This window comes from Falco naumanni, chromosome 2, assembly GCF_017639655.2.
Source record: "Falco naumanni isolate bFalNau1 chromosome 2, bFalNau1.pat, whole genome shotgun sequence".
NCBI classification, from domain to species: Eukaryota; Metazoa; Chordata; class Aves; order Falconiformes; family Falconidae; genus Falco; species Falco naumanni.
The window spans coordinates 82,622,518-82,649,056 of record NC_054055.1 but is presented as its reverse complement, the minus strand read 5'-3'; the positions used below and the strand labels follow the sequence as shown (position 1 = coordinate 82,649,056).

At 42.9% G+C, this 26,539-nt stretch overlaps 1 protein-coding gene across 4 annotated transcripts in view; it reads right to left on the bottom strand.

Annotated features, from left to right (window-relative positions):
• LOC121084103 (amine oxidase [flavin-containing] B-like) overlaps positions 1–24,297 on the bottom strand; it is a 55,215-nt gene extending 30,918 nt beyond the window's left edge. For all 4 annotated transcript variants that reach the window (XM_040585270.1, XM_040585271.1, XM_040585272.1 and 1 more), the window contains exons 1-3: positions 24,171–24,297; positions 4,134–4,228; positions 3,049–3,186 (exon numbers count right to left, since the gene is read on the bottom strand). In XM_040585270.1, the coding sequence (XP_040441204.1) occupies positions 3,049–3,186; positions 4,134–4,228; positions 24,171–24,201 (264 nt within the window). In that variant the 5' untranslated portion in view covers positions 24,202–24,297. The remainder of the gene's footprint in view (positions 1–3,048; positions 3,187–4,133; positions 4,229–24,170) is intronic.
• Between the last annotated feature and the right edge of the window lie 2,242 nt (positions 24,298–26,539).

Sequence of the window (26,539 nt, the reverse complement as noted above, 5' to 3'; positions counted from 1 at the left end):
ATTTGTATTAAAAAGCCTCTAAAATGAATTTAATTAACTATGAAAGGCTTGATTTTGCCTTTGGAAATATGTAAAAACAGCAGCTGATTTTACAAGATGCACTGTGATGCCTACTTGTGTAGTGAGAGCAGAATTAAAACCTTTAGGTTTCATTGCCTCTCTGGGTTCAGATAATTGTGTGGTCCAGAATTTAATTGCATTTGGCCACAGTCACAAAGCTTCAGTCAGCATGTGAATTCAAATTCACACAGGGGTGACAGACCTTTGTATATTTTGGAATCTAGTTTGCACACTGTGACTTGAGAGCACCACTTAGATTGTAGGGAGCACACGAGAGCATTGTCCATTTGCAGGGAAAGCATGGGCAAGCCACATGGCTGAAAGTTTGAGACCTGTAAGGAATGTATTACAGATAGATGAAATGTAGAAGGCTGAAGATTATTACGCTGGTTTGGCCACACAACATTGCATATGTCTACTACATAGTGCCCATGCTGCAATTATTTAACTGTGAGTAATTCTTCAACAACGTTAATACTTTTTCACAGTTGTATAAACACAAAACCAAAAAAGAAATAAAAGATTTAAAACAAATGAAACTAGGAGATTCAAAGGAGGTGCCACTGACTGTGGAACATCTCGTCTCTTTACCTCCTGCTTGGCTACCAGGGAGTCCTGGCACACACTTCTCTCCCTCATCTCCTCAGGAGCTCTCCTACAGGCAGTCACATTGGGAGCCTGAGACCACAAACTGTCTAAACCCAACCTGCAGGCTCCTAGCCTGCCTCGGGAGCAACTCAGCCAGCAGGTGGAATCTCTCTGCTTGGAGACATTCAATGCTTGACTGGGAAGGGCCCCAAGCAACCTGACCTAACTATGAGGTAAACTCTTCTCCAAGCCCACAGCAGAGTAGGAGCCTCCAAGGGTCCCTGCCAGAGCCACTTTTGCCATGGCACTATGCCTTACACAGAGCCAATCTCACACATGCCTGTCAGCACTCAGACCAAGACACCTGCTCGCATCAAATTGCCACGGATGCTTCATCCCCCAGCATATGTAAGTGCATAACCTGTCATCTGTGAGCATCTCTGTAGGTCTTAGCACAGGCACATGAGTGCTGGAGCAATCCCAGGCCCTCAGCCTCCCTCACAGCTCCCCCAGGATCCGTTTGCACAGATGCTGGCGTTAACCAAAGTAGCAAGCACCCTGTATCTCCAGGCTTGGATGGCTTGAATGGCTCCAGGAGCAGAGTGGCTTCACCCACCTCTGGATTTCTGGATACAAGTCACACTACTGTATAGATTCCCGGGACCTGTGTCCTAACGCCTTAGTGTCCCAATTCAAGGCCCTTTCTACACCCAACATACAGACAAAGCCAAGGCATGCCCCTCTCCAGCAGCCTGGGTTACAGCCCTGAATGCCAGCAAGTTTCCTCCCTGGGTAGGGAGGAAAGCTTAGAACCTTGATTAATACCAGCACTCCTCATCCTGGGCCAAAAAGTATCCACAGATGATGGCAAAAAGCTATGTGCAACCTCTGACACTTCATGCAGTAAGACACTTGTGGTCAAGAGAAAGACAGACTGTCCTTGACAAAAGCCCAAACTTTTACTTTTGTGCCATTTGTTTTCCTCACTCTAAAAGCCTATTGGAAAACAATAGGCTATTTCAACCTGCATAGTCTTACCAATATCTCCTCACAAGCTTGATTCCTAGAGATCCTAAAAGAAAATAGGGTCTAGCTCACCAAATAAGCAGCCACTTATTTGTAGTTAATAAGCTAACAATAGATCAGGCCAACATGTCAGCTTCAGCTTTGGCTTCAGTGACTTCTGGCAGCATTCTGGAATGCCTCCATGCTAGGCCAGCAAGGTTGTCCTGAGAGCTGGTCATCCTGAATGGCCACGTCACTTGTCTTCTAACATTAAGGTTTCCCCTCATGGCATGACCTCCTATTGCTGTTGAGGAGACTCTGAAGGCTAAATAGTGTGAACAAGCAGAACATTTTGCTTTGAGGATGACGACAGAGGCACATGAAAGAGAACAGTGTGGATGTACCCACCAGTTCTGCCACAGCAGAAGTAACTGTGGACAGTCACCACAGCAAATCCCTTTGAGAACATACTTTCTTAGAACAATTGTGTTCTAAAAATGAGTGGAAAAAATATTGGAAAATATATGACAGAACACCTTTTCTCTATTGCTGTTTTTAAATCTGTCAATGTTTTCTTTAACCTTTGATCAAGCACAAACTACTGTCTCACTAGTATTTTGCCAGTCATTGCACAATGGCTTTTCATAAGCATATAATGAAACTCAATGTTATTTTCCTCAGGACTAACATAAAAATTTTCCCTTCTGTGGGAGTGCAACACTGCTCTATATCAGAAAAGGAGAAAGGATGCTCTTTTGCAGAAAACATATTACGAATACTAAGAATATGCGAGCTTTTTAACAGCCTTGCCATAGCTGTCCTGTTTCAGATTGCGAACAGATAGTTTAGATCTGCCTCCACCAGAATGACTCCCAGAGCCTTTCACAACGACTATTACAATGCCTTTTGCTACTCTGCATGTTAGCTTTCTCATCAGCAAAACCAGACTTAACTCTCACGTTCTTTCAGTTAGGATAATAATTGTCACTGGTTAGGAAGTCCTTCACGAAAAAAATTTCAGCCTGATGGAAGATACTTCTAGGACTTCTGAAAGGGAGTTTTAGACACTTTGGGCAGTGTATATGAGAGCTGACCTGTACCAAAGTGTTTACATTGTTTGTAAACAATGAAGCTTTTTGAGAGCTTTTAAATAAGAGCTCAGACCTGAACCAAGGCATCAGCTAACAGGAGGCACCTACAGGGTACACATGTAGATGTGCATGCATACAGTAATCTGTAGGAGTTCTTCATTACCAACATACATATTTTCCTCCCAGAAACTCAAATGATGCATATTTAAACAGGCACACTCCACTGTAGCATGAATGGAAAACAGTGAGAAAGGAGATCACTACAACTTGCCTGTCTACAGCAGCACACTTGAGAGCATCTTACCTTGACATGATGTATCAGGTGCTCGTCTTCATTCACTTTATACGTCTCTATTCCTAACTCTTTAGATAACCGCAGGAGACGATTTTGTGTTGGCCCCACATACGCTCCTCCAAGATCCACATACTTAACTTGATTATTCTAGTTTATCACAAACAACACACAAGGGGGTGGGGGGGGGTGGGGAGAAGGATTAAAAAAATATAAGCCTTATGTAAATAGCACACAAGTTAAAAGAGCAATTCAGATTAATTCTTTAAATGAAACACTACCAGAACATTTTGGCCAAGATTCCTCCCCCCATGGAAAATTTCAGTTCTTTGGCAAAGTTCTCGGCAGTTACTGAAAATCTCAGATAAGGAATTCATAACTATCTTAGCTGGTCTGTTGTTACATTACAGCCTGTAACACAAAAGGAGAGAGCCTGACAGGCACAGAGAGAAGGCCAGAGACATCCGTGCAGTTCTTGCTCAGTCGAGCATCTCACCAATGACTAGTTCAAAACAGACTGTACTAGAAAGTAGCACAGGTAAGGTTTTCTGATGGACAAACTGGGAGGGGGTCTCCCAGGTCCAGGCAGGGCAGAAGGTAACAGATTGAAAGGAGACATGCTGGTTCTAGTTCCCAGCCCTCCCTGCCATTCCGCTAGCCTGTGTCACTCCTCACAGGGCTTGTAACGGTTCAGCTCAAGGCTATGGTTGGCCTTATGGCTGTTTTTTCATAGACATTTCTCCTGTGTCTCTCCCCAGGAAATTATTTGGAAACTTAACTAATCATGTTCTCCTTCCCAGAGGAAAGGACTGATGAGTCCAGAGCCTGCAGATAACACAGAAATATTCTCTCCCCACCATCATGCCAGTCTTTCCCTACTCTTGCTGTTTACAATATCAGGAAATTTCCCACCTGCTAGTGCTCTAGAAATTTTCCCAGAAGTGGGTCCTCTAGCAGGAAAGATAAATAAATATATTTATGTACACTACTCATATAGTATGTGTATACTATACACCACACACGTGTATGATTATACATATGTATAGTATATACTGTATGTACGTATAGGTAGTATAAATGGGTTTGGAGATAATTACCCTTACAGTGAAAGTTCTTCCACCAACCCTGTCATTGGCTTCCAGCAACACCACATTCAAGCCTGACTCAGTCAGCAGTTTGGCTGCAGAGAGACCTAAAAGATAACAAGAAAAACAAGGAATATTTCTGTATATGCGCTGCATGGCTTTTGTGACTTTACGTGTAAACACTTACGTAGGTATCCAACCAAATCCTGAATTTTTCATTGAAATACTTTGCCAGGGGGGTAAGGCAGAATTACAAAAAAACACAGTAATCATGAAATGGAACTGAAGCCACATATTAAAACAGTTTGTGGTCAAATTTTATATGTACTGAGCATCTTTTGCACTCCATGCTCAGCTCTTCTGATGCATAAGCCAGCACTTGTAATGATAGTCATTGAGTAAGGCAGAGAACTTGGGCTTTCTGTTTTCTAGCATCAGCGTGTCTTCTTTTGTAACCCCCCCCCCCCAAAAAAAAAAAAAAAAAAAAAAAAAGAGAAGTGAAGTTTTATTAGGACTGTCCTAAATTTCAAAAGTTTTCCTGTAGCTTGTTGTATGTGTCTGCTTTCCAGTTTGAATATTTTGAAGCACATTAGCAAAGTTCCCACAAAGCCAGGTCACAGGTTTCTTCTGAAGAATGTATGGTCTGACTCAGAAGAGACAAAATGTGTGCTTGTGTGTGGCAACAAGAAGAAAAAAATATGGCTAAGTCTACCCCAAAAAATTGTTTCATCCCTCAGCTATTTTCTTTATAATACTTTTATTTCCATCTTGCAATTCTTTTAAGATGAGACACCAAGAGAGGGAACAATGAGAATACAGAAGGGAACATATCATTTTAGTTCCAATGCCCTAAATCCTTGATTGCAGAGAAAAATATTAACATCAGGCCCTGCAGCAAGTGTGTCAAGCTGCTATAGGAATGAAGAGAACAAGAAAGGGTGCACAACACAAAGGGAATACAGCCCACAACCTCTCAACTTAAGATCACCTCTGCCTTTTACTTCAGCACACGAACTGAGATTTGTATAAACTGGGGTTCTTACTTTGGCCACGTGTGAGTGAATTTCTAGTGGGACAACAAAGTGTTATATTCTAGAGGGTTGTGTCATCTTCTTGAACTGCTAGGATGTGTTGGATAAAGTTCAGCACAGGCCAAGCAAGAAGCCTGTGGTGGGATGACCTTGGCTGGACACCAGGTGCCCACCAATCCACTCTATCACTCCTCTCCTCAGCAGAATGGCAAGGAAGAAAATAAGATGAAGAAAAAAAACCCAAAAAACCCAAAGCTTGTGGGACAAGATAAAGACACTTTAACGAAAGCAGCAGCAGCAAAAATGGTGCACACAGTAGCAAAAGAAAACAAAAGAAGTTATTCTCTACTTCCCATCAGCAGGTGACTTTCAGCCGCTTCCCAGCACACAGGGCTTCAGCACACATAGCGGTTGCTCCAGAAGACAAATGTCGTAAATAACAAATGCCCCCCCCCCCCCCCCCCCCCCCTTTCTCTTAGCTTTTATATCTGAGCAGATGTCATATGGCATGGGAATATCCTGTTGGTCCGTTTGGGTCAGTTGTCCTGGCTATGTTGCCTCCCAAGAACTTGCCCACCCCCGGCCTACTGGTGAGTCACGGGGAATGCTGGAGAGCCAGCCCTGGCGCTGTGCTGGCACCGCTCAGCAGCAGCCAAACCACTGGTGTGTTATCACCACCCTCCTGGCTACCAACACAAGCACAGCACCGTGAGGGCTGCTGTGGGGCTCAGCCAGGGCCATTACAAAGCCATATACACATCATAGTTCAGCTATCCTTTCTGGCTCTCTGCTTTGCTGCCATCAGAAAGTAATCAGTTTCTTCTCAGTGCCCTAGTACATGCAGTTTTTGAGAAGGATTTGTCCAAGCAGACTGTTCCAAGCATAAGGCACCCATGGAAGAAATGGCAAAAGTGCTGGCAGGAAAAACAGATGGCCAGAGCTAGCATGGCAGGACTGAATATAATGATAATGAAGAAAATACAGCACCCCTGGATAGGGAAAGAATATTAATGAGAGCTACTAAAGGTGCTACAGAACATCCTGGTCATCAACTAGTGGCTTGGGAGTAGGAGAACCAGGTCCTGTTCCCAGCGGTGCAGTGGACCTGCTGCACTATGCTGGTTAAATCACTTAAGCTTTTTGTTTCCTCATCTGTAAAAAAAAAAGAAACAACGATATAGACCTATCTGTCTAAAGGATCTGACATTGTCTGAAGAAAAGCAGAAGATGTTTCCATTAAAAGATCATACTGTCCTGCTTTTATTTCTAGTTTCATGGGCTTATTTATCTTGGGTTTTCACATGAGTGTTAGTGAGAAAACCAGTAATGACACTGATAAATGTCTTTCCATACTTCCTTATTGAGGAAATTATATTGCAAAAACATCTGGCTGGATCAGTGGCCTCAACTACACTCACAAATATTTGAAGATACCAAGGAAGAACAAAATACAGAAAACAGTTATGGTATGCAAACACAAACCAGTCCTTCAAAAAACTTGCCAAAAGAGGTTGGGTCCTGAAGGAAAAAGAGTCCACAAAACTCCTAAATAAATATAGCTTACCAGTTTGTTTCTTTTTAAAAAAAGTTGCTCTTCAAAAAAGATAAATGTTTCAGTACTTGGGATTGGATCAACAGTAGTTATTAATAATTTAGAGAATGAATGCATAATCTGAAGGATGTTGTCACTGCAGGCTTCTGTTGTCTTATGCTAACAGGTACTGACTAATCAATTAATAATACTCAGTTACCAACACTGATTAAGGAATATGAAATTTGACTTGCTTTATTAAAATCTAATGAATAAACATTTCAGTACAGCTGGGAACAAAGGCAGTTTAATTCCCAAGAGCTGAACAGACAGAGAAGCTTGTGAAAGGATAGCTCTCTAGACTCAGATGAAATGCAGCTGATTCACAGCGATCAGCCCAGATACCACCTCCTTGTTTCCTTATGCACCTTTCATCCACCCTATTGCACCTTTCATCCACCCTATTGCACCTACGTACTATTTACTCCCTACTGTTTGTTTTGGAGCAGGTGCCACTATTTTTTCTCCCCATACATTCACAGATGTACCTGTTAAAGACGGGTAACAGTTTACCATTTCCTGATGCAAATAAAAAAAATCCAAACAGTGTTGAGGGGAGGATCAGGCTCATTACTATCTCGCTGCCATCCTCCAGCAGCTCAGATCTCTACAGAGGGAGGGATGTGTCCTTGGGGTTTGACCCTATAGTGGAAACCGTGCAGTTCACAGGGCTCCCAAACTAAGCACTTATTGACCACTTCTTTTCAAGAGCTAGTGGTCCACCCCCTTCTTTCACCTACACGACAGCTCTGTTCTGGTCCAAAGTTTGTTGGAGAAATTATGCAGATAATTGCTGACAAAGGCAGGAAACACAGTCAACCTCTAGCTCCTCCCCTTCCTCACCACAAACGTGTAACTGGTGAAAAAGGTGGAGGAAGCAAAGGCAGAGTCTCAGGAGGGTCAGATGGCACAGTGAAGAACCAGATCAAGTCTTACAGCACACACAGTACAGGATAAGGCAAGACTGCTGTCACAGATACCACATTACAGTGCAGTATTGACAGGTGAGAATGATGCTATTTTTGGTATCTCACAAATCTGGAATCACAGTACTGCCACATCACCCCATAACTGTTCCCTGGAGCTGGACTCAAGACCCCAAATGGGCTCTTGAACTGTTACTATAATAACAGCAAGAGGACTCGATGCTGCACAAGGAGAGCTCTGAGCCAAAGTGATACAAAGACAGATAAGGTGCCAGGAACAGCAACAAAAACATATTGAAAAGGGAATGAATACTAGCACATGAATATTGGGGCACAAGGTCGAGGTTTGCTTTTCGAAAACCAAAAATTGTTGCAGGAAACTTCTACAAACCACAGCTGCTTTTCTAGGCAAGAGTCACAGCAGCCTCTCTGTGCTTAATACTCCAATTGCTGCAAGCAGAGCAGGCACAAAATCTGTGAAGCAAAACCTGGAAAAATCTATCATACATGATATACGATCTCTTCTTGAGAAGTGTAACCCTTCACAAGTTTCACATTTCAGCACTGCCTACGGTTTACCTCTTTGATCCCTTGCACATGACTAACAAAAGGCAGATCTTTAATATTGCCCCCATTCCCCACAAGAGAGGCAAACGGGCACATTCAAATACAAAGTTCATCCAAAAATGTGACTGATGCTGTTAGTGCTCCCACTTTGTGCATGATATTTTGCCACCCAGTGGCACCTTCCCCTCCTCCCAAGAAGCATTTCAACAGAATTAGATCTGAATTGCAATATAAGGGCTCAACCACTTTTGCCACCACTTCACAGAGGACAGTAATTGGGTCCAGTTTCCACTGCAGGTCAGCTTTCTTCAAGGAGCAACAGAGCGCCAAATATATATGGCAGAAAACATATGGTTAAGCAGCCTCAACTGCAGTTCTGCTCAGAGAACTGATAGGCAGATAATTAATGCAAACAAAGAAGCAAAGATGATAGGTCTTATTTGAATCCCCTGACTGAAAATACCATTGTGCTTAGAGGAAAGCCGGCAAGACTTCATCCGTCACCATAGCAACCTGGTACTCAAGCACTGCCACTCGGAGATACTGGTGAGAGATTGCCTCCCCCAGAATTTCACAATGCAACTTCAAACCACAAAAAACATTTCTCCATCGTGCAGCACTGCATTCACACAGATATTACTCAAATGTAATAATCACACTAATTATTACACTTCACCTTCAGTTTATTATTTCATCTTCAGTTCCAGCTTCTTTCCTCTGATACCTCTGTACCTGCTAAACATCTTAAATCGCACCATCTGATTAAACAGCTTCATTATAACCTCACTTCCTAACATTAACAGCTTTCTTATATTAAGAGAACAGCTAATTAAGAATATATTTTTTTAAAAACGGTAAAATCTTAAATTTCTGTGCGAGGGCAGAATCTAAGCACACATTTGGAATGTAAGGGCAGAATACAAACACGCATTTGGACTGAGAAATTTGACAAGTCATGTTTTTCATCTGACCCCCACATATTATGGACTACAATGAAGCCCTACAATCAAACACATCTGACTATCTAAAAAAACATTTTAAAGTAATTTTTTTAAAATCTGATTTAAATTTTGTAACACCACTCTTGATTTTGCCTGGAATCATCAAATTTACTGAAATACCCCTTTTACCTTAGCATTTCCGCAAAATTTTCACCAGAAAGGATATGATTGGAAGTTGTACCTCTGATACATGTCCAAATGACACGTGTCTTTTTCCATTTAGGTTTCGGGTGTTGGTTTTTTGTTTTTTTTTTCCGTAGAACACTTCTGTCATTCTCTGGACAGCTAGGCAGCCAATACACAACAGTAAGGCCACCAACAAGATTTTTATTTCTTCCTTGGGCTACACCCAATTCCCTTACAGCATATGAGGGACAGGGCAGGTAGCTTGGAGGGGTTTAGGTTATAAAGCTGTAAATAAAGTTTATTTCTGAAGGCGTTCCTGCAGTTCCTGAAGTACTTTCTCTGTAATATTCACTACTTTATCATGTTCCCCCTATATTTATTATCTCCTTCCTCAGAAAAAAAAAATCTCTTCTCTACATATGTAATTATAAAAATAATCTACAAATTCTAAACTCTAATTCATGTAGGGAGCAAAGAAAGAGCCTCTAAGCCACTGCCATTCATTTACTAGTGTCTAACAGGGCTGTCCAAAAAATTGTTTACTTTATCACCTTAAAAATTTCTCTCTGAAACTAAAATTGTAAGTTGAGCAGAAATAAAGGCTGCCATCGTATTGTACTAGCTTGCAGGTCTTACTGTAGAACTTCCATGTCTCATACCTGTATTTCCTCAGAACTGTAAAATTTGCTGATTTTTCTCTCTCCTCCTTTGTATTTTTTTATTTTGACACCAAATGTATGTTTACAAAGTACTGCCCAGGGGAGTTTTAACATTTATAACAGATGTCAGACACTTGGGCTCTGCACACAAGTATGGGCTGTATGTGTAGATTAGAAACATCCAACACTTAAACAGGCAAGAAGCTTATATACCTTTATACCTTTGTTGTGCTTCCACAACTTGGATATACATGTGTGAACAAGCTCTACACTGGCTCGGTTAACTGCTGACAGCATCCCCCTTGACATCATGTGTTTGAGCAGTGGCTAACACCTGGTTTTCCCAGTGTATTTGCAGGTACAACAGCTGCACTGCAAGTCATCCTCCAGGCAGTCAGTCAGCTGAAGGCTCAAGCAAGTCTGCATGAGAAAGGGCTGCCAGAACATACCTTGTAAATAAAGGCAAAACTGACGAGTTTCTTGAGGACTTTTTCCTGGCTTTCAACTGTTCAGCTACATCTAAATAACTGTCTGCCGAGATGTCAAGTAACAGCTGCTTCTTCACCCAGAGCCAGTGGGCAGAGCAGCCCACAGCACCTGAGCCTGAGCACCCTGATGGGATCCAGGGCAGTAAACAAACACAGCATGAGGCTCAACAGGAGGGATCTGTGACAAAATGTACCTTGGAAATGGCATCATACTTTGCCGCAGAACAAGCACAGCCTTGAGGTCAATGGACAAACTGTGGCATGTAAAAATGTTTCACAAGACTGATAGCAAGAAAAGGAAACATACCATATAAAACAAATAAGAGCTGAGTTCAGGGTCACTAAAGTAAATGAACTCAAGTATTTCTTAACATAATTAATAAAAAATATTAGTCAGACCACCTTTGTCCATGGACATTTAATATTTTGAAGCTGTTATTTTAGAAATGTCAGGATTTATATTATTATTATTCTTGATCAGGAGACTAAGTCTCATTTTGACCAGAGGGGCCAGGAATTTAATTTCTTTTCTTAATGAAAGTGGTGAGTCTCACAAAAATCACAAAACCTGAACTAGCTGAAATGTTAAGAAAAACCAGCAAACCTGTAAAAAAAACTATAAAAAGTTACAGAAGCTAGTATTGCTGTGGGATCACATGGGAAATACAATTTCCCTCACTATTAGATTTCTTGATATGGCAGCCTTACCTACCATCTCTGATGCTCAGAAATACATACAAAATGCATACAGCAAATAAATTAAGTTGGCCAAAACTGATGCACTGTACCCAGTGAAACAAAATCCATCAACCCCTTTGTTACTGATCAACACAGCTGCAGCATTTGACCTAGGGCAACAGGAAGAAATAGAGGAATATGCCCCAAGCAGTTAAGAGAAATTGTGGGGGAAGCAAAAAAAACACTCCTTTGACCAGGAATACTTTCTGGGTAAGTGCCTAGCATCTAAAAATCGGATCAGTTAAGATCCGGTGGAAGAATCCTGTTTGCTGTTGCTTAGACCTAATTACGCTAAAATTCAAATAAAACCCCTCTTTGTTTATACTCAGGGTTCTCTGACTTCCTTTTAAGAGATGTCCCAAAACCACCATGTTCGGTGCCACTGGTGTAATACTGTTTGTATGCCACTGCGACACTGAAGGGATGGAGGGCAGAACAGAGAAGAAGCATGTTCTTATCTGCAGCTAGGCAGCCATTTTGCACCAGTGGGTTTTCTCCTTCAAGTCTTCTAAAGTTTCTCTATTGCATTACTGTGTTAGAAACTGCAGTTTAATAGCATTGCTTTTGTTTGTGTTGGCTGCTCTAATGAACACAATCCAATTACTGCTTTGCCACTGAGAGATTGAATCTGGCGCTGGTTACCTTTACTTCTGTCACTCATCATTAGCCAGCTAAAATGTTTTAATTGAAATAATGGCTTGAGACAATAATGCTTGTAAGGCATTACAGATAAGGATTGTAAGCAAAATAAAAAAAACAAAGCAACAAAGAAAAAAGCAAAACCAACATTGGCCCAGGGTCTGGGTGACTTAAGGTGATACAGGCATTTTTTGTAATTTTCATCATGTTATAGAAAGGTCAAGGGATTTTGCTCTTGGGAAGAATACTATCCCTTTATAAATTCGCGAGCATGATACAGAATTGTAATGGGAGCAGCACAACAGAGACAGCTAAAAGCACACTGCCTGAAACTCAGTTCACATCAGGCTGGCACACTGCTATCAAAAACGGTGAGCATGAACAGTGGTCAGTTTTCCTGCTTCACTGATTTCTTAGTCCTCTGCAAGACAAGGTACACAGCATGCAGACTGCTCCAAGAGTTGTCTAGGTGACAATACTTCTGAGAAGCACAGGGCTACAAACCTGAGATACCACAACCTGACAGTACCTCTTGTTAACTTGGCCCCACACCTACAACCATATGCTTTCAGGGTGAAGGTAACCTTTTAACTTCTCTAATTTGGGCCACCTTTACACAGGTACTTTAGATATCTGACTCAATTTCATGGAAGAAAGTACAAAAAATATCATTCAAAATCTAAAAACATGGTAGAGCTGGGTGTCTGTACATTGTCACTCTTGGATATTCTCAATGTCTTACCTTCACGTGCTGAATAGTACAGTGCAAGGTATCAAAGCAACTCTTTTTTGATACAAGTATTTTGACCATGGGGGGAAATACTCTCCGTTCTTAAGCTGTTTCACTGTGCAGCAATGAGTGTGATTAAAATTAATATCACTCACCTACAACATTCAAGAACTTAAAAAATAATAAAACAATACAATTACCATTTCACAAACCCCCAGGAACAAAAAAAAGACATTATCAATCTGCCTATCTGCTTAAAACGTACATTTACGTAAAATATTTGTACAAAGGACATAACATTTCTGCCTAGGATACAGTGCTCTATGATCAAATATAATTTATTTCGGTTAGCCTTTCATTGTCTAGCCAAGGCAATGAGTTTTGCTGTCTGAGCACTGGTTCCGTAACCTTGTCACTGAGGTCAGTATGAGCGTCCCCACGAGTTAATGTGACTTTATGTAAGCATAAACTCTAGTCCCAACTTTCTGTGATCTCTTCACCCTGGCAGTGCTCTTAGATGATTCATCCATGGTGCAGGGAGCAGTATTTATTAAGCAGAGTTCTTAAAACCAACATTAAAAACATTCAGTCTACATTTGCCCCAGGCATTGTACCTGGTTAAGTGATACAGAGCCTGGCCAGCTATAAGCAAAACAAGCAAAGTGGTGGTGCCTTAAGCTCAAGCCCTGCCAAGCATGGCATGAAGACAGCTTTTTGTGTTTGAGTGGAAACCCAGCACCTTCAGTGCAGTGGTGCCCAGGCTCAAGTGCTGAAGCCACAGTTGCTCTGTCCTTGCCCAGGGCTTCCCTTTAGTTTCCATTGCATTTTTACATTTGACATTCCCAGTGAAACTTGAGATTGACAAAACTGGGCACTCCAGCATTTCAAAGGATAAGAATTTCTAATATCAATAATTTACTCAGCATTCTGTTCATTTTATGGACTTGTCAGGTCTTACACATGGAGCAGTACACCCATTCAGTGCCCACCTCACACTTCGAAAGCAAGAGTCAGGAGCCTGTTTCTAGGCTTCAATCAGGTAAAAAAACCCAAACAAAATAAACAAAAATCCCCCAATCAAACACCAACACCACCCCCCCACATTCTGCATATCCTTTTGTTATCATCCGTACTGCAGTATTATCTCACACTTTCAATCGCGGGGCCTCCCTTGGCTTAGGTCATCCCTTTCTGCTAGTTCGTAACCCAGCTGCCTAAAACCACAACAGACAGAGGGAAGAAACTAAGGAGATAAAGAGGACTGAGGAGGCAGCGGTACAACAAACATACCATAGCACTGAACAAAGCTTAGCACAATGAACTGGCTGAGGCACTATATGGGTAATTTACTAAAAGCATCCTTTTAGGCATTACTATTATGAAGACATATACAAGCAAATAAAATACCAGTCAGATTCATTCTGAAAAAGTTTTGCCTTCCATATACAGCAATGTGGGGGAAAAAAACCAAAGCTAGGTCTGGAAAATTTTGCAAAATTATGCAACAGTTGCCTCAGAAGAGAATTGCTTATTTGTTTTGCTGTCTTGCATGTTCTCCAGCAAGGAATTCATTTTTCAGTTGCCCAAGAAAAGTAAATGCTCAAAATACATAATTAGATAGAAGATGTGAACTCAAAAAATAAACACACTATAATTCTCATCTCTTGATGTTAAAAAGTAACATGATTTTCCAGATTTCTCAGTATCTACTAGCGTTCACCTAGAGAAGGTAATTTCTCATGGCAGCTAGCAAAGCCCTCAGCAGAGCCACCATGCCTTCATTCCATGGCTATCCATTTTGTTTCACGTTTTCCTTGATCTTCAGCTAACTATTTTTAACAGCTAACTCAGCTGCACCTAATAATTATGGATTTATATTGGACATATCTCAGTGTCACTCAAATATCCACCAAGCCATGCACCAGTGACCCTCTGGAAATTCCTATCATCGTCATGGCACACATATACAAGTAGGTAAGCACACACATGCACACACCACTAGCTTGAAAAGTGTACAGGGATTTGTGAACATTTTATCTATTTGAGTAACTGAAAAACAAAGATGAAACCCAGCATTTCCCAGCATCCTGTATAATCACTTTACATGCCAGCCAGCTCTTTGCTGATAGCCCAAAGAGACCACTTCATTTCTTGATGGCCAGCTCAGAATGAGCCATTCCCTGGCTGAGATACCAAAGGCTGAGTGAGAACATAGATGTGATTCAGAGAAGGCCAAAAGGGAGCTACTGAATAAGATTTTCAAGTGACTACAAGTGACTATCTTCCCTCCATCTCTAAGTGCAGGCAGGAGAATGCTTGAGCCAAACAGCTCATAAAAACATCAGCATTATGAAAGAAAAAAACCTCTACCATTAGATTTATACTGTTCTGATATGTGTGGGGGGAAAAAAAGGCAAAGGAAGAATAAAGGAAGAGAGAAGTACCTAAGATGTAAAATAAAAGAATCTACACTCTTTCCTCTCCTCATTTGTGCTCACTATTTAGCTTAACTCACTGATTCAACCTCTGGCCAAGGTAGCCTCAAAAAAAATTAACTTATATTGGAAAAAAAGAGGTGTCTTGCTCCAATATTTAATGCATTCAAACACAGATCTATCACTCAAGCAAACAGGGTGCAAGTTTATATGCAAGCTACCCAGGAATCATGACGCATAGTATGAACCGGTTGTTCAGTCGGCTGTTGCTGTGTGCAGTCAGCCAGACAGCATTCAATGTTTTATATATGAATTATACCATCAAGATAAAGACCAGCTGGCTGGGAGGCAGGAGGCTATACAGGCATCTCTCTGCCCCACCCCCTTCACTCCCAGCTGAGTTATATCGTGGAAACTGAAAACCATGAAGCTGAATAGTACAAAGTAAGATGAACAAGTTTCAAATGAATTAAAACTTCATGGAACTCTTCAACCACCTGAAACATGCTGAACACTGGTTGCCACCATAACCTAATTCTTGTAACTGCAAGATGCCAGAGGCCGTAATGAACCACAGCCAGGCTCTTCAGTGTTAAGCCAGTGTTAAGAATTAGCGCATCTATGATATATTTTGCCATACACACCAGTTACCAGAAGTAGTGCAGGAGGTCTCACACTTTCTAGACTGGACAACCCTTTCTTCTGGGAATGGTCTGCGCTTTGTGTTCCCCCGTCCTGTCCCCTGCTCTCCTTTCTTCTACACAAGCACACATAGACCCCCTATGAAAATCCTGATGCCCGTCATTTCCTTGAGCAGCTCCTTGCTCTCCATCCATAGTTGCTACTGCTCCTGATGCCATCAAGAACCCATTCCACCTTAAACTGAGTCCATCCAGCCGAGTCCCATGGGGCTGTGAATGGCATGGGGACAGCAGCCCCACATGCTTGCTAGTGAGGTGGGAACATCAGTCTGGCAATAGGGCAGCATGAAGAAGGACATTGGAGAGAATCGATGCGGGACAAGAAAAAGAAGTGTTGAATTCCCTTGGGCAGCTTTGTCCCTGAAAATATTTCACTCTCTTTGGAAGCCTGGTCTTCCCATAAATAATATTATCACCATTTCTTACGTCAATGAAAGTCCTCTGTGGCTTGACAGGCACTTCCCAGCATCTTCTTTTTTGCTGACTTATCCAGAACTCAGGGTCTCCACAACGATGAAGACCATTCCTCTTTCTATTCCCTTACAGAACTCCAGCCCCAAATATTGGTCATAATAATGGTTTGTGGAATAAATGAAGTTTCTAAGGGACTTCACAGTGACATTACTTTTAAGCAAGTTGTTTGAACAGAAGACTAACAAGACAGAAAAGGCTATGCAAAAATACAAGTGCATAGGTGGGTTATTTAACAGAATGCCAGACATTCATGGTTAAAGTATCAACACTGACCAGTGAAATCAGCAAAAACAACCTTTAAACAAGGATCATACAATGTAACAAAATATAAATCTTGGATACAAATCAGTCCATAAGGAAATAAAGCTAGTGAATTACATGAACGATCACATTTTGACAAACCATCTCACAAGGCAGCAAGAACCTTAATACCTGACATACGTTTACAAGGATGAAAGAGGTTATCAGCCCAGAAAGAAAATCATGTTAAGTTCAAAAATGGCTGTGTAAAAATTAAATTATTGAAACTGTAATGAGAGGAGTGGAATTTCCTCAAGAAATTGAAGGCGCTGGCTGAAGCTCTGGAGTCCTCAGTACAGGAAAGACATAGAACTGTTAAAGCAGCTCCAGAGGAGGCCACAAATATGACCAGAGGGCTGGAGCACCTCTCCTGTGAGGAGAAGCTGAGAGGGCTGTGGTTGTTCAGCCTGAAGAATAGAAGACTCTGGGGAGATCTTACTGCAGCCTTTCAATACTTAAAGAGGGCCTGTAAGAAAGATGAAGACAAACTTTTAAGCAGGGCCTGTCACAACAGGACAAGGGGTAATGGTTTTAAACTAAAGGAGGGCAGATTCAGATTAGCTATAAGGAAGAAATTTTTTATGATGAAGGTGCTGAAACACTGGAGCAGGCTGCCCAAAAAGGTGGTAGACGCCCCATGCCAGGAAACACTCCAGGCCAGGTTGGATGGGGCTCTGAGCGATCTGATCTAGGTGAAGATGTCCCTGCTTATTGCAGGAAGGTTGGACTTGATGACCTTTAAGGGTCTCTTCCAACCAAAACCATTCTATGACTCTATGAATGATGACTGATTTCAGAAACATAACTGAGAGCTTTGTAAGTGCATCAAGACAGTCTCTGTAAAGGAAAACCAAAAGAAGGTCCTCAATCCGCTATGGCATTGCTCAGCAAACTTTTGTAACCATGGTAAACTTCACCATTGTATCAGTGCACTCTGTGAAGTAGCTGCTATAGAACTGACACAAAACACAAAGGCAAGCGAGTCCTGTTCTGGGAAGGGGCAGTGAGACAATATGGCATTTTATCTTTAAGTGACAGAACTACTTAACTACAGTTGTCAGTTCTGCTACAGAGAAGGAAACTGCGCCAGTGGGAAACGTGCCAAAATTATCCAGATTGTTTACATACAGAATAGTAACTTCTGAAGAATAAAAGCCTTCTCAACTGACTAAATTATGAATAAGGCCTAATTCATTGTCATTAACTGTGGTGTAAGACATGTAAGTACAGAGCAAACTTGGTTTATGATACTACAAGCAGCACTGCAAGTTTACCTGTGGGACTATCAGCTCACATTGCTCAGGCTGCCTGCTTAGGCAGTACAAACATGCCTACTTCACTTTTTGCCACAGTTCTCCACCTTTTGATAATACCACCCCCACTCACCAGCTGTGCTTAAATCCTTACATCCTCCTGAGATCATGTTAGACAGCCCAAACACTCCCAGGATGGAGCCAGGGCAGCAGGCTGCTCCTCACAGCCCCTGCAACTGCAGGCACTGCTATTTGACCTGGACTCGCATCACAGTGTCATTTGACATCTTACTGTTTGCTGGAGACTGACCCTGAGGTTACTCGCTACAGGGGAGGAAGCATGCTGAATTATGTGTCTTCAAAATTACTCCTGTCCTTAACAGCGCCAAGGAGTAAAATGAGGAAATCAAAATTCAAAAGTACACAGAATGTGATCTTTTGGTAATCTCTTGATGCTACAAGTATATTAAAGAAAGAAAAAAGTACACAAGACAGAGGATGCAGGTGTACATCCGCTGTGAGGATGACCAAGTAAACTATTTTTAACTGTGTCATCATGGAAGAAGAGCACAAAATTGAAATGCTTACTCCTTCCATGTTACTACCTTTGAACTGCAAAGACAAAAATATCCCAAGACAGGAAGTTTGCAGTGTCTATGTTAATAAATAGTGCAGAATAGCAAATCTGCAGAGTAAACAGTTGTATTCTGAACACCCAGTATCCATACTATATACATTAAAGGGGCTTTATTTCAGAGTAGCTCTTGTATGACCCTACAGGCTGAATCCCCATTAGGGATTGAAGCTCAAAAGGTGAGCTCATAGAGCATGTCTTCCCATTTGGTTTTATGCAAAAAGGAATCCAACGAGTATGCTCTAAGCCTGCTCTGTGGTGCACACTATAAAGCAGTAAGTAGCATCAATCAGATTTGCTCAAGGTACACACTTGATCTGACCAATACATTAATGCAGATGAATACGTACCACCACCAGCAGTGTGATTAGGTTCTAGTCAAGTGCTAGACTAGACTGACAAATCTACCCAACTAAAAGCACCACTGAGGCTCGTTGTCCAAGTAAACAATGCACTGAAATTTCTTACATAGTACTTTCAGCCTCTCCCGTCTCTACTGTTGCTGTCAAAAGAAGATGCAATTCAGCAGTAAAAATAAGAAGATCCTGTGGACTTACATAAACTGCTACACACAAACTTGGGGTCTCCACCAGTTATTTCCATAATAGCTACCCAGGAATCCCTTGCCCAAATTTTTGCTATCCTAACTGACCTTTTTTTGCTCTTTCCAGGGTGGTTTTCACATTTTTCTGAACAGACTGAATGAACTTTCCCTAATAGCACCCTTTCATAATGATCAATTAAGCTAATGGAAAAGCTCTGAACCTTGGCAGATGAGATAGCTCCTGCAGGTAGACTGGAAAGCTTCTTATCAAATCAACTTTCAGATCAATCAGGAGGCATCAGTCAGTAAATTAAAAGTGCTGTCCCTGCTGCCTAGGCTACCAAACTATTTCACAACATTATGCAGTTGCTTTCTGTCGTGTTTACTGTATATTGCCTTTTTTTTTTTTTCTGAAAAAAATATCTAGAAATCAAACGGGATGCTCCACCTAACTGCCTCATACTCCTTCACAGTAGCCATGAGAATAGTTGAACACAAAAGGAAGAACCTCCTGATGGCAGATACAGAGACATATGACTGAAAATGTGAGCTAGGAGCTTCATCATGTCAACTGACAGGGAAGTGCCCTGGATTACCTTTGCTGCAGTGCATCTCAGAGAGGGTGGTATCCCTCGGAAAGGGTCACAGTCCTTCCACAGACACATCCACTCCATTTCACACATTCACAACTATTTAATCCATGCCCTCATTTTGTTTTGATCTGGGTTTTTACCTCTCCAAATGGGCATCTAGTATAGGAATCCTAGGCTAGTAACGTTCTCCAAAAATAGTGTCTCATTTGGTAAACTATCTTTTCAAAGGAGGACTATTATGACATTGTATATTACTACCACAGAGCAAAACCAAACAAGTTACTAGTGAAGATTACGCACCTCATGTATACTTTTCTTACATCATATCCCAGTTTTGTTTTGAAAAATAATTTTGCCCTCTGCTTCAGTCTATTTTAAAACAGATTGAACATCTTCAGATAATAGCCCCCAAAATACCTAACTTGGTTTTGTTTGTTCTGTTTTATTTTGGTTTTAAAGTAATTTGAAACTGGCTCACAGATGCAGTGAGCACTACTGTAATTATACAGCATATTAGATCGTCTCATACAAATACAAAGCAAGGCTTAAGAAAAAAAGTACAGAGCACAGTGACATCTCAATAACAGAAGAATAGGTATCTAAATATTTTAAGAACCTAATGTCTGAATAGAAATATTTTATCTTACAGTAGGCCACTAAGTAAACTTAAATAACATTCACCCTAATTAAGAAAAAGCTTCACCTTTCAGGGAAAAAAAAATATCTGAATTTGATTTTAAAATCTGTGCAACAGAAATTTAACAGAAACATTTTCTTAAGTAGGACTGGCATAACATTAAGATAAAATCTGATAACTTCTTTGAAAACAAAAAAAGGGAAGAGGTCCTCATGGCAAAAGCAGGGACAGGAAGGCACTTTTGAAAACACATGGAGAGTTTTAAAACTAAACCTCCAAACAGATTCCAAGATTTGATTTTAAGAAAATTTCATCATTGGTGTCTCAATCAAGAAGATAAGCAAGCTTGATGACACAACCTCATAGTTTTCTCATAGTCTTTTCCGTCCTCATGATTAAGGAGCCCTTCAAAGAGAAAGAGACAGCTCTGAGCAAACAGAAGAACCTGTCATGATGCAAGTTCCAGCTCTATGAGGACCTGTTATGTTTCTGATCTAAATATTCTTTCATACCAGGCATACTACACACTGTGTGTGGCTACGTGTTTTCATATACACATTTTTAAGTTGGGAAATTTTCTTCTAAAATATTCCTTTTTAATCTATACCATTCACAAAAATTTGAAGGCCAGCAGGTCGAGGGAGGTTATCCTCACCCTCTACTCTGCCCTGGTGAGGCCACATCTGGAGTGCTGTGTCCAGTTCTGTCCTCCCCAGTTCAGGAGAGACAGGGAACTACCGGAGAGGGTCCGGTGGAGGGCTACAAAGATGATTAGGGGAATGGAGTATCTCCCTTACAAGGAAAGGCTGAGAGAGCTGGGCCTGTTTAGCCTGCAGAAGCGAAGACTGAGAGGGGATCTTATCAATGTCTACAAATATTTTAAGGCCAAGTGTCAAGAGGATGGAGTCAGGCTCTTTTCAGCAGTACCCAGTGACAGCACAAGGGACAATGGGCACAAACTGAAACACAAGAAGTTCCATCTGAATATGTGGAAAAACTTCTTTACCTTGAGGGTGGCAGAGCACTGGAACAGACTGCCCTGAGAGGTTGTAGAGTCTCCTTCTCTGGGGACATTCCAAACCCTTCTGGACATGATTCTGTGAACCTGTTCTAGGAGAACCCGCTTCAGCAGGGGGTTAGTCTAGATGATCTCCAGAGGTCCCTTCCAACTCTGGCCTTTCTGTGATTCTGTGACTTCAGCAGAAGTTTCACCCATAAAACAGAATCTACTCCTTAGTAAATCCTCCTGTTCCTCAAAGGTCTTCAATTAGCATCAACTGTATTGAGATGATCTGAAATCTTCAGAGAAGCCACAGACTTTTCTTGTAGACTTGAAATAAATTAATGAAGACTAAATTTGAGTAGATTTTCATTACATAACACTTAAATTAGCCAGTTCTTTAGGTTTATTCTTTGCTTTTCAGCAAACCTGCAATAAAGGACACTGAAAATGATTCAGCAATTAACTTTAGATAAAACATCAGCCCCTTCAGAGGAGAACAGTGACTTCCAGGGTTGTGAAGGGCTCTGCACTGCTATTCCATTATCAGGTTTTTTTACTCTTTAAATTTTAGACCCTACTAATCAAATCTGTGTAAAATGACAGGCAGAACTGCTGCCAAAGAGGCTCAGAATACTGCAAAGGGACAGCTTGCATTAACCTAAATAAATAGAAAAGAGAAAGCTGAGTGGCATCTCTGCAACCTGTTTGTTCACATTCTCACATCAGCCCAACAACTTTTTTTTTTCTGCTTTGCTTACACTGTAGCAGCTAAGTTGAGCACACCTGAACATTACCAGAGATTTCCACTGGCACACAGCTGTGCACCAGCTGATGCCTTCCTCACCTAAAGGCAGTAACAGTACAGTCTCAGGTGGCTCAAAAACAGTGACTTTCTGAAGGAACGCACATCAAATCTGGAGCAATAACAAACCTCTAAGGAGCGACCCATTTTAAAAATCACATGGTTCATTCTCCAGTGGACAGAAGACGTCTCTGTAGCAGTTTGGCATTTAAGCAGTTTTCAATCAGAGCAGGGAGATAGAAAACCATAGTTTCACCACCTGACTGCAAGGTCAATGATTTACAGAGAAGTGTGCAGGCAAAAGACAGAGGTGGATCAGGAGTGGTAACTAGTAGCTAAACAGAAGTGACTGAAGAAATGTGCTTACTCATTAATAATTTTTGTGCACGTGTATTTTTCCAGCCTCTGTGTGAGGGCAGGAGAAAAGTTGCTACAGCATGAAACCAAAGTGCTTTAGTGAAGATCTGGTGTAAAAAGAAGTAAATAGAAAAATGGTTCCTTACACCCCCTGCCACTTGCTGCTGTCTGCAGGTAGCAAAGAGTGAAGCATACCATATGGTACAGCACTGCTTCTCTGTTCCGACTGCTCTTTCAAAAAAACCTGTGTGGGCTGTGCAGGCCTGCCATGAAAATATTCCCATGGCAACCATGAAAAACAAGGGTATATTAAAAGCTGTTACACTAACTCATTCAACAGAGGAAATATAGCACTATGGCCATACAAAAATACCACACTGGAAATGTTTCGGTTTAGAAGGCATGAATAGTTACCACTGGTTAACCTTCTGTAATTGACTTCCACTGTGAGACATGGTCTAAGGCAAAAACTAGCCATACCACTGGGTTCAGAATCAACTGTGCAGTATAGAAAAGCAATGGTTAATTTTTGCTAATCTCATAAACATACCTGAAACATTCAATTATTCGGCAGTTTATCAGAGAATCATCCTTAGGAAATAATGCCAATGATTTTGTTCACTGCATTTTGTATATCATTCAAATTGCACACCTTAATATAATGGTTAAGCAGACATCTAGAATTATATATAAAAAATAGTTGAAATTAAAAGCCATGTAAAAAAAGGATTAATAAATTCATGTTTTGTAACACATCTCGAGTAATTTGTTTGCAGCTTGGCTAAAGATATTACTTGGATCTGTGGATGTATGCATACTTATTACGCACTGAGGAGATTAACATACAGCACAGGAGCTATCACACTGCATAACTCCCAATGTTAACAGGCTAAAAAGCAACTGTTTTGATATGTCAATGTCAAAGACACAGGAAAAAAATCATCTACTGGCCATACACAATTTATTTGGCATATGTGTCTGAAAAAAATGCATGAGAGAGAGAGATTCACTCTGGGCAGGCACAGAGGTCTTCTAGCCAGGATTAGGTTAAAAGAGCAGATGGCCACTCCATGCAGGATGGCTTACAGGCTGCTGTCCATTCCTGCTGGACTGATCATGCTCTCAAATCCGCACCTGTCTGAGTGAGGAACTAGAAACTTACTGAACAACACAACTCATTTCAGGCATTTTTCCTCTAAGCGTCTACCTGCTCTAAACAGATGACACCCCAAGATTTAAATTAGTCGTATGTGACTGTGACCAAGAGCCTCTGCACAACAGCTGTGGGTCAGCGCAGCCACAGCACGTACAGCTTCACCTGCCCAAAACTTCCAGGGTCTCCAGTAAGGATTACACAGGCTCAGGGGATGCTGGGGCTGGACAGTGGAAGAACCAGAAAAATAAAAAAATAATAAATGAATAAAATAAAAATTATCGAAATGAAAAAAATAATAAAATAAAGATTAAGAAAATGCTGCCTGCACCATGCGGCATTCAGCCTGAATTATGGGGACCGGACTCGGCCAGCTCCGCCGAGCGGGTCGGGACGCGCTCGCACCTCGGGCTTCCCGGAGAAGGGCCGCCCCGGCCGGGGAGGAGGCGAGCACCGGCCCCGCCGCCGCCGCGATGCTCCGTCCGCCACGCCGGGACCGCCGCCCTCCCCCGGCCGGCCCGACCGCCCGCTCTGCGGGGCACCCGCGGCGACGGCGCCCGAGCAGGCTGCGCCCCGGGTGCCGCCACCCGCCCGGCGATGGGTCGCCCCAGGCTCGGCGCCTCAGGGGCTGACAGGACCCCCCCCCGCCCCGGGCCGCCGGACCCACCTGAGATGCCACCCCCCGACCACGACCACATCGTAGCTCTCGGTCATGGCTCTGCCCCCGCACCGGCCACTCGCTGCCTCCCGCGGCGGCTCTGGGCTGGCTCCGGCGTCGCCCAGGCGGACCCCACCTCGCCCCGCCTCGCCGATGGACGCCACTTCCCGCCGCGTCATGCGAGGCCGAGGGCTGGCGGCGTCGCGTCCCGCCGCGCACCGGGGGCTGCGCCGGGCCCGCCGGGGTGGGGGGGCCCGCCGGGGTGGGGGGACCCGCCCGGGGCGTGGAGCGAAGGGCTCCTGCTGAGGGACCGCTGACACTCCGGCCATGGGTGACCCCTCGCACCGGCCTCACTCACCCAGGTGAGAGCCACAGGTGTTGCTGTTTTCACTCCTGCCTCCCGGAGGGTCTGGAGGGGCAGCATGGCCCTGGCTGAGGAGCGCAGTCCCCGAGGTGCTGCAGCCACGGGCTCACCATCCTCCGCTCCCCAAAAGCCATGGGAATGTTTGAGTCTGTTTCTGCACCCTCTGCAGCCACCCAGAGGGGACCTTTTGCTGCCAGGGCTGGTGGTACGGACTTTGGAAGACCAGTTAGTGCTTTTCTTGCATGTCACTCAAAATGAGCTGCGCCTTGTGCCAACACAGTTCATGATGCTCCATGGTGGCATGCATCAGTGCTCCTCCAGGTCGGCCTCCGCACAGAGTGGTCTGCTGTGAGCGCCAAGAGACACACACATAGGGAAAAGGACTGGCTCATCCGGAAGCAACAGTGTCATCAAATTCACCCGGAGCCTTTAGGCTGGTCCCCTACACACCTAGCTGGTGTTTTCTGTTGCTTTGGTTTCTGCTTTACCATGGGGTTGTCTCCAGGATAACTGGCTTTGGGGATGGTCAAAGCATGCAAACGTTCCGTCAGGCCTATCTGTACAGATCACACCAGGAGTCATGTCAATCACACCTGAACTTCCACACTCAGCAGGCTCAAGGCAGAAGGCACCCAGCTCCAAGACTCCTCCGAGCCAAAGACACTTGTTCAGTCTGTGTCATTCTCCAGTTCCTGGAGCCACACATCGAAAGAAGCAGGCCATGAGAGTCTGGACGGGATTCCCTGTCGCTCTTCCATAATACCTAAAGTGGTAGTTTATGGTGTACAGACACAGGGGCAGCTGTGATGGGGGTCACAAATATTGATGACAGCAGGTGCAGTCCTGCCTTTTGGGGGAGAATGGGAGGGAAGAAAATGTAGGGGTCAGGAAGCAGAATAAAAATAGGTCTAGATCAACTGTTTGGAAAGCTAATGATCATTCATGAACCCATCCTTTTACTTCTGTGAACAGTTCTTTCTCTGTGCGGTTCCTTGTGTCCTGCCTAGGCATTGTGTGGCACTGTGCTGGCGGACATGGACCAAACAGTGCCAGGAGGTGTGCTAGCAAACAGAATTGTCCCCCTCTACTCGGCACTGGTGAGACCACACCTCAAATACTGTGTTCAGTTTTGGGCTCCTCACTACATGAAAGACATTGAGGTGCTGGAGCTTGTCCAGAGAAGGGCAACGAAGCTGACAGTTTAGAGAACAAGGCTTGTGAGGAGCAGCTGAGGGAACAGGGGTTGTTTAGCCTGATGAAAAGGAGACTGAGGGGAGACCTTCTTACTCCCTAAAATTACCTTTAAGGAGGTTGTAGCGAGGTGTGTGTTGGTCTCTTCTCCCAAGTAACAAGCGATAGGACAAGAAGAAACGGCCTCAAGCTGCACCAGGAGAGGTTTAGATTGGATATTAGGAAAAAATTCTTCACTGAAAGGGTTGTCATGCACTAGAACAGGCTGCCCGGGGGAGTGGTAGAGTCAGCATTCCTGGAGTGTTTTTAAAAACGTGTAGGTGTGTCATTTAGGGACATGGTTTGGTGGTGGACTTGGCAGTGCTGTGTTTACAGTTGGACTCAATGATCTTAAAGGTCTTTTCCAACCCAAACAATTCTATGATCAAAGGGCACTACCTGAGCTTGTGTCCTGGACATGCTTAGTTTGCTAGGACATGTCCATCCTCAGTCTCATGCACAGTGGATGATACTTTGTGGGCACTAAATTTGATGTCCAGTGCTAATGCTTTAGCATCTTCTTGACACCCCAGGATGAAATACCCATTACCTTAAAACTATACTGTCTATTGGTTACATTATATTTTCCACAGAATTCTGGAATGGTTTGGGATGGAAGAGACTTTTAAAAATCATCTAGTCCAACCCCACCTGCCATAGGCAGGGACATCTTTCACTAGATCAGGTTGCTCAAAGCCCCATCCAACCTGACCGTGAACATTTCCAATGAACAACTTCGCTGGGCAACCTGTTCCAGTGTTTCAGCACCCTCACCATAAAAAAA